Genomic DNA, 16,229 nt, shown 5'->3' on the forward strand with positions numbered 1-16,229 from the left:
TGAAGGACGGATATCCTGGGATTTTTCTGGATTGTGTTGTAACTAGGTCGCAAAGTCACAGGTTAAGACAAGAGGAGAAATCAAAGAGTGAAGATGAAGTTGAAGTGCAATTATCAGAAACAATTTTTGATCAAATGGTTGAAAAAGAATAAGAACAGGTGGAGGATGAGGCAGATATTTTTAGGTCAGGAAAATTGGCGGAGTTACAACAGAAAGATGTAGAAATAAAACGGATGTATCAGAAATCATACACGGAAGAGGAATCTGAGTGTATACCAGAGTGTTATTACCGTAAAAGTAATGTCTTGATGAGAAAATGGAGACATTTACATATGCAGGCGGATGAAAAGTGGGCAGAAGTTCATCAAGTCGTATTGCCGGTAGGGTATTGAAAGGAGGTGTTGCGAGTTGCACATGAGGTACCAGTGGGAGGTCATTTGGGAATCAGGAAAACTGAAGCTAAAATCCAGAAACATTTTTATTGGCCTGGAATACATAAAGATGTAGTTAAATTTTGTCAATCATGTCACACATATCAAGTGATAGGGAAATCTCAAGCAGTGATAGAACCAATGCCCTTAATACCCATTCCAGCATTTGAGGAACCTTTTACAAAGGTCCTAATTGATTGCGTAGGACTGCTTCCTAAAACAAAATGTGGGAATCAATATCTTTTGACTATAATGGATGTGTCTACTAGGTTTCCAGAAGCCATTCCAGTACGTAATATTACAGCTAAGAAGATTGTGGAGGAATTACTTGAATTCTTTACTCGATATGGACTACCCACAGAAATGGAATTGGATCAAGGATAAAATTTTACCTCAAGGTTATTCAAAGAAGTTATGGATAGCTTAGGAATAAAACAATTTAAATCAACTGCGTACCATCCAGAATCGCAGGGAGCATTAGAAAGGTGGCATCAGACATTAAAGGCAATGTTGAGGGCTTATTGTCACGATTATCCAGAGGATTGGGATAAAGGAATTCCATTCGTACTGTTTGCAATTAGGGATGCACCTAATGAGTCAACCAAATTCAGTCCTTTTGAACTAATTTTTGGTCATGAGGTAAGAGGACCACTTAAATTGATTAAGGAAAAATTGGTGAGTGAGAAATCGGAAATTATATTATTAGATTATGTGTCAAATTTTAGGGAACGATTAAATAGAGCAGATGAATTGGCTAGACAACATTTAAAAGTTGCACAAAATGTGATGAAACGGGTAGCGGACAAGAAATTCAAAGTTTGTAGTTTTGCCAGTGGAGATAAAGTTTTAGTATTGTTGCCAGTGGTAGGTGAACCTTTAAAAGCAAGGTTTTGTGGACCTTATCAGATTGAAAGGAAATTAAGTGAGGTGAATTATGTGGTTATAAACACCATATAGAAGGAAGATTCACCGAGTGTGTCATGTGAATATACTTAAAAGGTACTTTGAAAGGGAAGGAGAGGAAAAGGAGGTTTTAATGATTCTAACACAAAGTGACGAACCAAATCCAGATGACTGTGAATTTGACATACCTCAAATTAAATTGGAAAACGAGGATGTTCTTAAAAATTGGGATAAATTGTTGAGTTACCTTCCAGAGGAAAATTGAACTGGCCTGAAAGAGTTATTGATATCACATGGGTAAGTTTGTGGAGATAAATTGGGAAGTACTGAAATAGCTATACATGATGTAGATGTGGGAAAGGCTGTTCCAATCAAACAACATCCATACAGATTTAACCCTTTAAAATTGGCACAGGTTAACAAAGAGATTGCGAGTATGCTGAAGAATGGCATAATTGAAGTGGGTTGCAGCCAATGGAGCTCACCCATAGTGATGGAATCAAAACCAGATAGTACCCAACGATTGTGTGTGGACTATAGAAAGGTTAATGCAGTTACAAGATCGGACTCTTATCCTATCCCACGTTTGGAGGATTGCACTGAGAAAGTGGGACAATCAGCTTTTATTTCCAAACTGGATTTACTTAAAGGTTACTGGCCGGTAACTTTATCGGATAAGGGCGAAGGGGATTTCAGCTTTTGTGACTCCAGATGGTATATACCAATTCAAAATTATGCCATTTGGCATGAAAAATGCCCCAGTCACATTTCAATGGTTAACTAACAAAGTTGTTTCAGGATTACCCAATTGTGCAGTATACATCGACGATCTGGTAATTTTCAGCCAGACATGGAAAGAACATTTAAAACATCTGATGGAGTTATTTGATCAACTTCAGGAGGCGGGTTTGGTGATAAACATCGCCAAAAGTGAATTTGGAAAAACCCAAGTAACTTTCCTTGGACAAACAATCGGATAGGGTCGAATGGTAACATGGGATGTGAAACCAACAGCTATTGAGGAGTTTCCGATACCCTCAAGACGAAGGGAAATAATGTGATTTCTTGGCATGAGTGGATATGATCGAACATCTGTGAAAAATATTTGTAGCATGGTTGCTCCACTGATGGACTTGCTGAAGAAACGTCAAAGATTTCAGTGGACAGCAGAATTTCCACAGGCACTTGTCTGTCTGAAAGCTGTGATAACCAATGCTCCTGTGTTGGAGAATTACAAGGGACTCTGATCAGACTGAACTAAAGTATCTGACTTTAAAGAGAAATGCCGAGGCGTAGAGAAATGGACGGATCGTGCAAGGACCTTCTTGTTCAAAGAGAGTGTCAATCGAGAAGGATTACAGTTGGAGGGAGAAGAACAAAAATGGCAGATGGAATACAATGTTGACAAATGTGAGGTTATCCATTTTGGTAGGAATAACAGCAAAAGGGATTATTATTTAAATGATAAAATATTAAAACATGCTGCTGTGCAGAGAGACCTGGGTGTCCTAGTGCATGAGTCGCAAAAAGTTGGTTTACAGGTGCAACAGGTGATTAAGAAGGCAAATGGAATGTTGTCCTTCATTGCTAGAGGGATGGAGTTTAAGACTAGGGCGGTTATGCTGCAAGTGTATACGGTGTTAATGAGGCCACACCTGGAGTATTGTGTTCAGTTTTGGTCTCCTTACCTGAGAAAGGATGTACTGGCACTGGAGGGTGTGCAGAGGAGATTCACTAGGTTAATCCCAGAGCTGAAGGGGTTGTATTACGAGGAGAGGTTGAGTAGACTGGGACTGTACTCATTGGAATTTAGAAGGATGAGGGGGTATCTTATAGAAACATATAAAATTATGAAGGGAATAGAGAGGATAGATGCGGGCAGGTTGTTTACACTGGGGGGTGAAAGCAAAGCTAGGGGGCATAGCCTCAAAATAAGGGGAAGTAGATTTAGGACTGAGTTTAGGAGGAACTTCTTCAAACAAAGGGTTGTAAATCTATGTAATTCCTTGCCCAGTGAAGCAGTTGAGGCTCCTTCATTAAATGTTTTTAAGATAGAGATAGATAGTTTTTTGAAGAATAAAGGGATTAAGGGTTATGGTGTTCGGGCCGTAAAGTGGAGCTGAGTCCACAAAAGATCAGCCATGATCTCATTAAATGGCGGAGCAGGCTCGAGAGGCCTGATGGCCTACTCCTGCTCCTAATTCTTATATTCTTATGTAAAAATGGACTATATTATTATACCTGTTTGCGTGTGTTGTTTTTTGAAACGAAAATATATATTTACTGTGTGCATTTCTTAAAGGATAGTGAAAAGGTGAAAAATGAAACAATCTTGAAGTTGATGGTTCATTTGTTTTGGGGGGGAGGTGTCATGTGAGAGTACCTTTTAAAAAATTGGGTGTTTATAAATGGGTGTGTATGTAAATATCTGTAGTGAGAGTACCTTTAAGAAATGGGTGTTTATTACTGCAGTGATATCAGAGAGTGGGTGGAGCTGGACTGTCTGTCAGCTTTTTACTTTCGTTTTAGGCTGTTTGCTGCAGGGTGTGTTTTAGTTTCGTTTTCAGTGTTGTTGCTGAAGCCAGACAAAGCAGGTGTACTGTTGATCTCTCTGCCATGAAAAGACTATCTCTTGATCCATTGGTGAATTCGGAATTATAAATGTTTTCAGTAGTGAATGTAAACCTGATGTGCTTCTGTTAAAAGGTGTTTCTTTTGTCTTCTGGATGTTGTTTGGCAAGTTATTAAGGATTACTTAGTGTTCTATTCTTTGGGGGTTGTATTTGAATTAATGGTTGCTAAGATGTTCACTGTATGTTTTAAAAAGGGTAACTTGAGTTCATAGAATAAACATTGTTTTGCTTTAAAACAACACTTTTCCATTTTTGCTGTACCACACCTGTAGAGTGTGGCTCATACCAGTGTTAACGTAAGCCTACTTGTGACAATAAAAAAGATTATTATTACTGCCAAAGTTAATCAAGCAAAACTCTAGAAGATCTGTGGTTAGTGCTGCTGCCTCCCAGCGCCAGGGATCCGGGCACAATCCCACCTTGGATGACTGTATGGAATTTGCATGTTCTTCCGTGTGTGCGTGGGTTTCCTTTGGGTGCTCCAGTTTTCTCGCACAGTCCAAAGATGTGCAGGTCAGGTGGATTGACCATGATCAATGCGCAGGGTTAGGGGGGGGGGGGGGGGGCTAGGTAGAGTCCTCTTTCGGAGGGTCAGTGCAGACTCGATGGGCCAAATGGTTTCCTTCTGCACTGTAGGGATTCTATGGATTTTCACATCCCTAGCAATTGCGAGATGTCAAAGGAGCAATTATTTTGTGAAGGCTGAAAGACTGCACTCTCAGATATCAGAAAACTCATTAATGGTTATAAAATATTTACGTATTAATACTTTTTAAAAACGCAGAATCTCTTACCTTCCTTATTTCAGTGCCTAAAACATTATCCTTCCTGCCACCAGTCCAAAAATAGAGTTTCGCATAAACGTGAGACAGTGTATGAGTTACTAAGCAACAGTGGCCAATGGTACAGATATTCGTGTTGCATATTTCTCCGATGACAGTACCACTCCCAGAACGATTTCACACCTTCTAATATCGGTGAATCGATACCTTAGCTTGACAAACGTGACTTAAAGGTATAAAGACCAGTGACTGTGCCCAAGATTAACAGCAACAGTGGCGGCCTTGGGTGTGTGAAGTAGGTATTATTCATGCGGAGTGAGAGAGATTTGCCAGCTTGTTCTCTGATTGTACAGACGTGGATCAATTATTTATTTACAATTGTTATCTGCTTCAGGGGAGTCCTTCTCAAGCGGCTTTCATTGTGGTGACTAAATTAGATTTTAAGAAAAGCAAGATTAATGATTTGCTAATTATGGCCATGTGAGGCATGAAGCATACCTTGGAACATGTTTTGCAAGCTAGTTAAAGAAGCCTGCAGACCTCGCTCGACTCCCTTTGTGGCTCTCATTTATGTTTTCAACAGTTTACTTCAATGTTGAGTCTAATACCACTCTTTCGCTCCTCCAGAGAGCAGGAGTTGAGGATAAAACGTTGTCCTTATATTAACTTATAAAGGATGTCATTTTTCTTTTGAAGTGGGGTTTGATTTCAACGGTGCGCAGCTTATATATATGTCTTTGCTCCTTACTTTCCAGTCAGCCCCAGAACCAGAGGGAGGAAAGTGAACAAAAACTGAAATCCGGCATTTCTGACAGAAAGCGCGGGGAATGCTCAGCAGATCACAGCGTTTCTAAAATTGACCATTATTTCGAAACCCCGAAATCTTCCTTAGAGATGGGTGGCAGAAAGAACTATATCTGGGACAGGGTGGGTGAGAATGTATTGATTTTCAGATTGCAGGCGTTGTTGGTAAGGTAACTTAGAGTCCATCCCTAACACCCTTGAAGAGGTGGTGCTGCGCCTTCTTGAGCTCCTGCAGAGTGTGGAAAAGGCGCTGGTAGGAAAGGAGTTCGATCCAGTGATGATGAGGGGAATGGTGATGTGTTTCCAAGTCAGGGCCGCGTGTGACTGACTGACGAGGGCCACCTTCACGTTACCACGCGCCCGCCTCCCTTATCATGGCGGAGGTGGCAGGTTTGGGACGCGACGCCACTCAGGAGTATTTCTGGGTTCCCGCTCTGTTCAAAGTGCCGAGCCCATATTCTCGTGGGTGAACTCCTGCAACTCCTGTTTGGAACAGCCTCAAATCGGTCTTGGGACAGGGAGTGTGTCAGGCGGGAAGGTGGCAAGGCAATAATGACAAGACGAGGAAGGGTCTGAGTGAAAGTGAATAAGGGAGAGGAAAACCAAAGGGGGAGGGAGGGAGGGGGAGAGAGAGAAGAGAGCGAGAGACAAGGACTGAAAGAGGCAGATAAAGGGACGTCCACTTCTAAGAATGAAAGCCAGAGAAATAACTATTGGAAAGAATGTGAAGGTGAGAAAAATCCAGTGTCTTACACTAAGGTGAGAGTAAGCTCTGGTTAAACACCCCTCTGGAATCTGGTTTCCCACCTTTGCTCTTGGCTGTGGGAAACGTTTAAAAACAGCCAATGGTAAGAAGGAAAGTCGGAGCCTTTGCATTGTTTGCCCATGGCCTGTACTTCAGTGTGGCTCGAAATAAATCACCGGGTGAATGGGTTCTGGTGACAGCAGCAACCGAATGCCAACACTGAGCGAGCGACTGCAACAAGTCAGTCAGGAGTGGCGCGGCGCACAGCCAGCACAGGACATCCATTGCACGGTTAAGTAAGTGAGCTCAGCGACTATCCATTACATCGCTATTTCCCCACCTCTTCTGTCACAGACTCTCTCTCTCTCTCCCTTTCACTCTCACTGGATTGTTCGAAGGATAGGACCTGAACCCCCCACGCGTTAACAAAGGTTCAGACACTATTGTGACCCAGCAGACACTCATTCTGCGTGTGCTTGCAAGAAAATCCCTCGAGTGGGCCGGCTATTAAAACCTATCCTCAAGGTATAGAATTGGATATCTCCCAAAGGGTTGATAACACATCGGAATGCCCGAAGCACAGTTAATTACACTGCAACCCCTGAATAGCACCAAATTCCTGGTTAACAGAAAGGTTAACAAGTTGGTGCAATGACCACCCACCGCTGTCTGTCTGACACCTGCCGAGCATCTTCAAGTTCATTTAAGCAGAAGTATAACGAAAGGACACTACCTCGTGAAGTGATTTTACAGTAAGGTCATGCAAACAGAGAAAATTGGATGCCCCAACTCCTTCAACCATTAGCTTCTAATCTTAGTTAATATGTAATCCTGTGCTCCGCGTTACATTTTCCCATTAATTCATTTGATTCGATACTTCATTTTTTTAAGTACACAAAAGGCTTCAAACAATCCGGCGGAAATAAATGCACCTGTATTTCAGGCGGCAAGTTACCACCTGGAATGGTGGAAGCAGATTTAATAATTTCCAAATGGGAATTCGTTGTTTATTTGACAAGGAGAAATTCGTATGGCTGTGGGGAAAGGGGCAGACAGTGGGAATAATTGGTTCGTCCCTTCAAAGAGCTGGTTCAGACATGATGGAACGAATGGTCTCGTGCGATGAGACTGAGGTAAATGATCACGAGTAAACTGCAATGTGATGGAGGGTTTGAGATATGTCATAAAATGCACGAGAAAATTTTAATTTTTGTATAATGGGCAGAACCCCTAAAACAGACTAGGCTTAAAATACGTTTAAAGGAGAGTGATTTCTGTTCATATTTCTGACAAATAAAATTTGTGGTCATTAGATGATCATCTAAATTTGCGGTACAATGCATCTTACTGAGATGTAGAATTGACATGGTGGGTGGAGTGTAGGGGGTGGTGAAGTTTCACTGTGTCCTGTGCAGTGAATTGATTCACCCCTGTTTATGCTCTTTTAATTTTGTTCTTCATTAATTTATGTTAATTGTATAAATGGCTGTTAAAATTGCGTAGAAAAGGATATAATGTCTAAGAATGGATAGAAAATATTGAAGGTACACATGAATTAATGAATTATATATTTACTACCTGCTACAGTCATTTTTATTTCAACTTGGAGATCTCCAAGCTTATAACAAGGAATTGGATAGTTAGAATCATTCAATTTTACAGCACGGAAGAAGGTCCATAGAATCCCTACGGTGCAGACGGAGGCCATTTGGCCCAGCAAGTATGCACCAGCCCTCTAAAAGAGCACCCCACCTAGGCGCACCTCCCTGCCCTATCCCAGTAACCCCACCTATCCAGCACATCTTTGGTCACTAAGGGTTAATTTAGCATGGCCAGTCCACCTAACCTGCATATATTTGGACTGTGGGAGGAAGCCGGAGCACCCGAAGGGAACCCACGCAGACACAGGGAGAACGTACAAACTCCATGCAAACAGTCATCCAAGTTGGGAATGGAACCCGGATGACTGAGGCAGCAGTATTAATCACTAGACCAATGTGTCGCCAGCCATCTGATTGTTGGATTCATTTACCCCAGTAATATTACCCAACTCAATAATGCTCACATGATTAAGTCTTGTGTATAGGTAAAACGCCATGGTCAGTAAAGGAAATATCACCACAAGTAAGGCTGTGCAGATAATTTGTTCAGGATGATGCCACCCTGGAGTGACCAAGCTCAATTTCATGAGCGGTTGAATGACAGGAGAGTTAGTCTCCAGGTCCAAAGGGAATAGTGATGGAACAAGGAAAGAAACAAAAGACCTGGACGACTGACTCCTGACTTTCACCCTATCCTAGATCTTCCTTTTGTCCTTGCCCCACCCACCCTTTCCTGCAAACCCTTTTTCTCATTTTGAACTATTCCCAGTTCTAATGAAAAGTCACAAACTTGAAACGTTAACTCTGTTCCTCTCTCCACAGATGCTGCCATGATCTGCTGAGTATTTCCAGCATTTTCTGTTTTAATTTCCAATTTCAAGAATGCACATATCTTTTCTCTCCTTGTTACTGTCAAAAGGTAAAATACTCTTTCCCTTAATGAAATATTTTGAGCGTTGAAATTATAATCACTAATGACATTTCCTCTGGTTTCAGTTATGACTTTTAGTGCTCCAACCATGTTCAACCAACTCAAATATTTAAATGATGAGTGAAAGAGGGTGTGAGTCACAGAATCATTATGGGGAGGCGGTGGTGTAGTGGTATTGTTGCAGGACTAGTAATGCTCTGGGGGCCATGGGTTCGAATCCCACCATTGCAGATGGTGAAATTTGAATTCAATAAAAATCTGGAATTAAAAAGTCTAAAGATGAAACCATTGTCGATTGTCGTAAAAACCCCATCTGGTTCCCTAATTTGCTGTCCTTACCTTATCTGGCCTGCATGTGACACCAGATCCACAGCAATCCCCAAATGTCCTCAGGGATGGGCATTAAATGCTGGCCCAGCCAACAATGTCTACATCCCATTAGCAAATTTAAAAAAGCATTTTACAGCACAAAAAGCGGTCCTATGGCCCAGGCATTTACAAAGTTGGGGTCGCGGGCGGGTGTCGGGAAGGTCGCGGAGCCGTCCGTCGCAGCGTTCCCGATTGCACAAATCCACGCACAACAGCCGCAGCAGCCGGCTTTTAAAAATGCCGGCTGCGAGCGGCCTTCAAAAATGACGGTCGTGACCATAAAATAAAAATGCCGGCGCGCTGTGCATGTTGCCCACTCATCGGCGCGCATGCGCAGAACCATGTTCCTAACATGTATTCTAATACTGAAACACTTTGATATGCATTGTGGGTGTTTAGGCTTTGTAACTGCTTGTTGGGTAGGTTTTTCCTCTAAGCTTATTGAACTGACAAAACAAGAAATTTTAATTGATTGTGAGAACCAACCCCATTACGCTGGATTTTATCAGGCAGCTGGAGATGGGCTGGGAGGCAAAGTGTCCCGTTTAGTGATATAGGGAGGCGGGAAGGATGCACATTTATTTGCGGGGATGGGGTGGTGGAGGCATACCTGAAATTTCCCCGCCACCAAGCTACCTTGCAAGAGCTCAGTTGAGCTTCTTGAGCGGCCAATGAAGGGTTTCTTCCAGCCTTTGTTGTTGATGAGGTGCAGCCCCTGCTCCCGCTGACTGCAAAGTGGGATCACACCAACTCCAGTGAGTGGAGCTCCTCGGTGCAGGACACGGGATAAAGTGCGGCCTCGGCAGGGAGTCCCCCACTGAGGCTCTGAATTTCAACAGTGTCTTGATAGATAGAGTGGTCCTTCTCAGCACTGCAAGCTCATCCTGGGACTGTTTCAATTTGCATTTATGTAGCACCTTTCATGACCTCAGGATGTTCCCAAAGTGCTTTACAACCTAGTAAGTACTTTTGAAGTGTTGTCACTGCTGTAAGGTAGGAAACACAACAGTCAATACGTGCACACAGGCTCTCACAAACAATAGCCAAATCATCTCATGTTGGTTGGGGATTAATGTTGGGTCGAGAATGTCGGCCCAGATGAGTCACGAAGGCCGGCCCGCGTGAGTCGCGAATGTCGGCCGGTGTGGATCCCGAAGGTTGGCCTGTTGGCAAAAATGGATCCCCGGAAAAAAAGTTTGTAAAACACTGCTTTGGCCCATTGTATCTTTGCTGGCCATCAAGATCCGAAGACTTGTACGCTATGGTATTTCATATGCTCATGCACCATGCCATGGACAATTTTGAGGTATTACCTTTTATAGTCCATGTGGATGTGTACACCTCTTACCCTTGGAGTGACTGAGTCACTTTTAAATAACACAGCATTAAGCCTCTTGACATTTAAAAAGGGAAAAAGCTTGTTTATTTTTTCACACCCGTGTCTTTGAGGTTACTACCAAAAGCTATTTCTCACTTGCGCTCTCTCACACAAAACTAGGTACAGATAAAACAAAACTTATAAAAATGTGATGGCTCTCAGTGTTTGTTTTGATGCAAGTTTGGTAGTCTAGTTATGTTGTCTGAAGTGTAGGCTTTGAAATTGCAGAGACATCTCAGCAGTTACGATGGTGGCTCCATCATTAATCTGCTGGGGGTCTCACAGGTAAGCTTGAAGATGGAATAAGGTGGGTGGGGGAGAGAGGAAGTTCCTTATTTCAGTATTAAGGGACCGCATTATGGCCCTTTTTTAGCCCAGTTGATTAAGCAGTTTGATGATTCTGCTGCTTGGTCCCTCTCTCCCTGTGTGATCGGGTTCTATCTGCTTCATAGAATCATAGAATTTATAGTGCAAAAGGTGGCCATTTAGTCCATTGAGTCTACACTGGCCCTTGGAAAGAGCCCCCTACTTTAAGCTTATGCCTCCACCCTATCCCTGTAACCCCACCTAACCCTTTGGACACTAAGGGTCAATTTAGCATGGCCAATCCATCTAAACCGCAGACCTTTGGCCTGTGGGAGGAAACCGGAGCACCCGGAGGGAACCCACGCAGACACGGGGAGAACTCCACACCGACAGTCACCTGAGGCCAGTATTGAACCCGGGATCCTAGGCCTGTGAAGCAGCAGTGCTAACCACTGTGCCACCGCACGCTTATCATGGTTTGTTATATTTTGAACATGGCGTAAAGATGGCCACTGTATCAAATGCCAAACCAGCTTCCAAATACGACATTATGATAATCTGAATTACAGTCTGAATCCTCTTCCCATCTGATATGGTGGCTTTTCACACTTTAATGTTTCTCATCAGTCAATGTCTTTGTGTGTGAAGGGAAATGCTTAAAGTCAATGGTGTATATTTGGTGTATAATGGTGTGAAACTCATTGAATCCAAATATATTTCATGCCTGAGAATAGATCATTTTCTCTCCGCATGAGAGACGAGGAAATGGTTAAAATCCACCAGAGAAGTTATGTGATCTGAATCTATTTTTGGTTTATGTTCCTTTTTAAAAAGTTTGTTTTAAAAAGTTAAAAAGTAACCTCTAAAATACAGTTTTCCCAATTTATAATAATGTCAAACCACTCACAAGTGAACTTTTAAATAAACTAAAGATTTCAAGTTTTTTTAAAGATTATTTTTTTAATATAGGTGTCCTCCTGTTCAGTACCGCTTTCCTTGGCTGAGGAAGTAATCAGACACGGTTTGCTTCTGAGTCACTGTCAGTTTTATTCTGAAGGTGGCCACTAGGAGGCATATGAAAGCAATTCAGGTGAGATTGTCTGAGAATTTCTGTGCCTCCCCATGAGGATACAACTCAATATGTGAACTTCATCCTCCACCATGCCATATGAACAAATGATTGACATTTTTTTGTTGATTTTAAAAAGAGTTCCATTTGATGGTCATCATGACAGCACAGTGGACTGGTAGAACAAGAGCAAATGCTCATGATCCATTGTGTAATATAACAATGGTCCTTTTGTGGGAAATTACTAAGCAGAGCAACTGAAGAGGAAAGTTCAAGACCACAAGGCATGGAGAAATTTAATTCCGGCCTCGGGTGACTGTGTGGAGTCTGCACGTTCTCCCCGTACCTGTGTGGGTTTCCTCCGGGTGCTCCGGTTTCCTCCCACAGTCCAAAGATGTGCAGGTTAGGTGGATTGGCCATGCTAAATTACCCCTTAGTGTCCAAAACGGTTAGGTGGGGTTACTGGGTTATGGGGAGAGGGCTTAAATAGAGTGCTCTTTCCAAGGGCCAGTGCAGACTCGATGGGCCAAATGGCCTCCTTCTGCATGTAAATTCTATGATTTTACGAAATGAGTGGGCTCCTGCCCTTGGGATTGTCACCACCGCTAAACAGAAGCCAGGAGTTTTCCCACAAGAAAGAAAACAAAATCAGGATCAGCAGAAACAAAGTAATATTGAAAAAAAAAATTTATTTACTCAACTATTTCCATAACTGGTGGATGAGGTATATCTGGATTTCCAGAAAACCTTTGACAAGGTGCCACACAAAAGGTTGCTGCATAAGATAACGATGCATGGTATTAAGGGGAAAGTAGTAGCATGGATAGAGGATTGGTTAATTAATAGAAAGCAAAGAGTGGGGATTAATGGGTGTTTCTCTGGTTGGCAATTGGTAGCTAGTGGTGTCCCTCAGGGATCAGTGTTGGGCCCACAATTGTTCACAATTTACATAGATAATTTGGAATTGGGGACCAAGGGCAATGTGTCCAAGTTTGCAGACGACACTAAGATGAGTTGTAAAGCAAAAAGTGCAGAGGATACTGGAAGTCTGCAGAGGGATTTGGATAGGCTACGTGAATGGGCTAGGGTCTGGCAGATGGAATACAATGTTGACAAATGTGAGGTTATCCATTTTGGTAGGAATGACAGCAAAAGGGATTATTATTTAAATGATAAAATATTAAAACATGCTGCTGTGCAGAGAGACCTGGGTGTCCTAGCGCATGAGTCACAAAAAGTTGGTTTCCAGGTGCAACAGGTGATTAAGATGGCAAATGGAATTTTGTCCTTCATTGCTAGAGGGATGGAGTTTAAGGCTAGGGAGGTTATGCTGCAATTGTATAAGGTGTTAGTGAGGCCACACCTGGAGTATTGTGTTCAGTTTTGGTCTCCTTGCTTGAGAAAGGACGTACTGGCGCTGGAGGGTGTGCAGAGGAGATTCACTAGGTTAATCCCAGAGTTGAAGGGGTTGTATTATGAGGAGAGGTTGAGTAGACTGGGACTGTACTCGTTGGAATTTAGAAGGATGAGGGGGGATCTTATAGAAACATATAAAATTATGAAGGGATTAGATAGGATAGATGCAGGCAGGTTGTTTCCACTGGCGGGTGAAAGCAGAACTAGGAGGCATGGCCTCAAAATAAGGGGAAGTAGATTTAGGACTGAGTTTAGGAGGAACTTCTTCACCCAAAGGGTTGTGAATCTATGGAATTCCTTGCCCAGTGAAGCAGTAGAGGCTCCTTCATTAAATGTTTTAAGATAAAGATAGATAGTTGTTTTGAAGAATAAAGGGATTAAGGGTTATGGTGTTCGGGCCGGAAAGTGGAGCTGAGGCCACAAAAGATCAGCCATGATCTCATTGAATGGTGGAGCAAGCTCGAGGGGCCACATGGCCTACTCCTGCTCCTAGTTCTTATGTTCTTATGTTCTTATATCAAACACGCAGTTCTTATACATATTTCTTGATACCCTATGTGAGTCTGGCCACTGGTAGGTTAAATGCTGTTAAGAAACCCACTGATGTTACCTGCGAGAGTGTCCAGAACCTTGAAGAACAAGATGAAACACTGGTTCTTTGTGGTGTATTTTTGTTTGGAATAATGTGAGGAACAATGTACAATCCAGTGAGGACCAGTCCAGTAAAAACATACATGACAAACGACTAATATACACCATGACACTTAGATATGGAATCGTAGAACCATGGAATCATAGAATCCCAACAGTGCAGAAGGATGCCATTTGACCCATTGAGTGCGCAATGACCCTCTGAAAGAGCACCCTAACCAGGCTCCCACCCTAACCCTGCAATCCCATAACCACACTTAACCCACTCAACCCTGGACACTAAGGGGCAAATTAACATGGTCAATCCACCTAACCTACCAATCTTTGGACTGTGGGAGTAAACCGGAGCACCCGAGGGAGAACGTGCAAACTCCATATAGTCATCCAAGGCCAGAATTGAACCCGGATCCCTGGCGCTGTGAGGCAGTAGTGCTAACCACTATGCCGCTGTGTTGCCCCCCCCAGATATAGTGATAACTAAACACATTTTTCAATCTGAAGTTACCTCTTGTCACTTTTTCCCAAGCAACATCCAATTTTCGTAACCTCTATAGATCAAATCCAACTAATAGTTAACACACAATACTGCTTAGCTGACCAAGTCTGAAAAATTATCTCTTCCTGAATCAGCGAGGGCATGAACTATATCTTTTAGAGGAGAATATCTTCAATGTGCCATGGCTCTGAATGTTAGATGGAACAGGCTTTCATGGCTCGGATCATAAAATCACTGTATTGAACATACAGTGCAGAAGGAGGCCATTTGGCCCATCGAGTCGGCACCGACCCACTTAAGCCCTCACTTCCACCCTATCCCCGTATCGCAATAACTCCTCCAAATCTTTTTGGACACTAAGGGCAATTTATCATGACCAATCCACCTAACCTGCACGTCTTTGGATTGTGGGAGGAAAGTGGAGCACCCGGAGGAAACCCACGCACACACGGGGAGAACGTGCAGACTCCGCACAGACAGTGACGCAGCAGGGAATCGAACCTGGGACCCTGGAGCTGTGAAGCCATAGTGCTAACCACTATGCGACCGTTCTGCCCATTATAGATGGAACTGGCCTATCTGACTGTTGGATGGACTGTTTCCCCAATGAGGATGCTAGCAGTTATACTGTTCAGTCTTTTTGATATTCCACCGTGTGGATTCCATAAGACCATAAGACATAGGAGTAGAAGTAAGGCCATTCGGCCCATCGAGTCCACTCCACCATTCAATCATGGTTGATTTCAACTCCATTTACCCGCTCTCTCTCCATAGCCCTTAATTCCTCGAGAAATCAAGAATTTATCAACTGCTGTCTTAAAGACACTCAACGTCATGGCCTCCACCGCCCTCTGTGGCAATGAGTTCCACAGACCCACCACTCTCTGGCTGAAGAAATTTCTCCTCATCTCTGTTCTTAAGTGACTCCCTTTTATTCTAAGGCTGTGCCCCCGGGTCCTAGTCTCCCCTGCTAATGGAAACAATTTCCCTACATCCACCCTATCTAAGCCATTCATTATCTTGTAAGTTTCTATTAGATCTCCCCTCAACCTCCTAAACTCCAATGAATATAATCCCAGGATCCTCAGACGTTCATCGTATGTTAGGCCTACCATTCCAGGGATCATCCGTGTGAATCTCCGCTGGACCCGCTCCAGTGCCAGTATGTCCTTCCTGAGGTGTTGGGGCCCAAAATTGCTCACAGTATTCTAAATGGGGCCTAACTAATGCTTTATAAAGCTTCAGACGTACATCCCTGCTTTTATATTCCAAGCCTCTTGAGATGAATGACAACATTGCATTTGCTTTCTTAATTACAGACTCAACCTGCAAGTTTACCTTTAGAGAATCCTGGACTAGGACTCCCAAGTCCCTTTGCACTTCAGCATTATGAATTTTGTCACCGTTTAGATAATAGTCCATGCCTCTATTCTTTTTTCCAAAGTGCAAGACCTCGCACTTGCCCACGTTGAATTTCATCAGCCATTTCTTGGACCACTCTCCTAAACTGTCTAAATCTTTCTGCAGCCTCCCCACCTCCTCCATACTACCTGCCCCATCCCCTATCTTTGTATCATCGGCAAACTTAGCCAGAATGCCCCCAGTCCCGTTATCTAGATCGTTAATATATAAAGAGAACAGCTGTGGCCCCAACACTGAACCCTGCGGGACACCACTCGTCACCGGTTGCCATTCCGAAAAAGAACCTTTTATC

General features: G+C 43.0%; 1 protein-coding gene and 1 long non-coding RNA gene across 10 annotated transcripts in view; one reads left to right on the top strand and one right to left on the bottom strand.

The window, feature by feature from the left end:
- Positions 1–5,039, bottom strand: part of LOC140410517 (uncharacterized) — a 130,380-nt gene extending 125,341 nt beyond the window's left edge. Inside the window, exon 1 of the long non-coding RNA XR_011940676.1 lies at positions 4,762–5,039. This is a non-coding gene — a long non-coding RNA (uncharacterized lncRNA). The remainder of the gene's footprint in view (positions 1–4,761) is intronic.
- A 1,411-nt stretch (positions 5,040–6,450) lies between these two features.
- The window catches only part of LOC140410513 (doublecortin domain-containing protein 2), a 254,897-nt gene continuing 245,118 nt past the window's right edge, over positions 6,451–16,229 (top strand). For 7 of the 9 annotated variants that reach the window (XM_072498700.1, XM_072498702.1, XM_072498704.1 and 4 more), the window contains exon 1: positions 7,381–7,431. In XM_072498700.1, the coding sequence (XP_072354801.1) occupies positions 7,396–7,431 (36 nt within the window). In that variant the 5' untranslated portion in view covers positions 7,381–7,395. Of the gene's footprint in view, positions 6,595–7,380; positions 7,432–8,727; positions 8,819–16,229 lie in introns of those variants that run through there. The other 2 variants (XM_072498707.1, XM_072498708.1) reach the window with 2 other exon arrangements.

The sequence above is a fragment of the Scyliorhinus torazame genome, chromosome 4 (genome assembly GCF_047496885.1).
Source record: "Scyliorhinus torazame isolate Kashiwa2021f chromosome 4, sScyTor2.1, whole genome shotgun sequence".
NCBI lineage: Eukaryota > Metazoa > Chordata > Chondrichthyes > Carcharhiniformes > Scyliorhinidae > Scyliorhinus > Scyliorhinus torazame.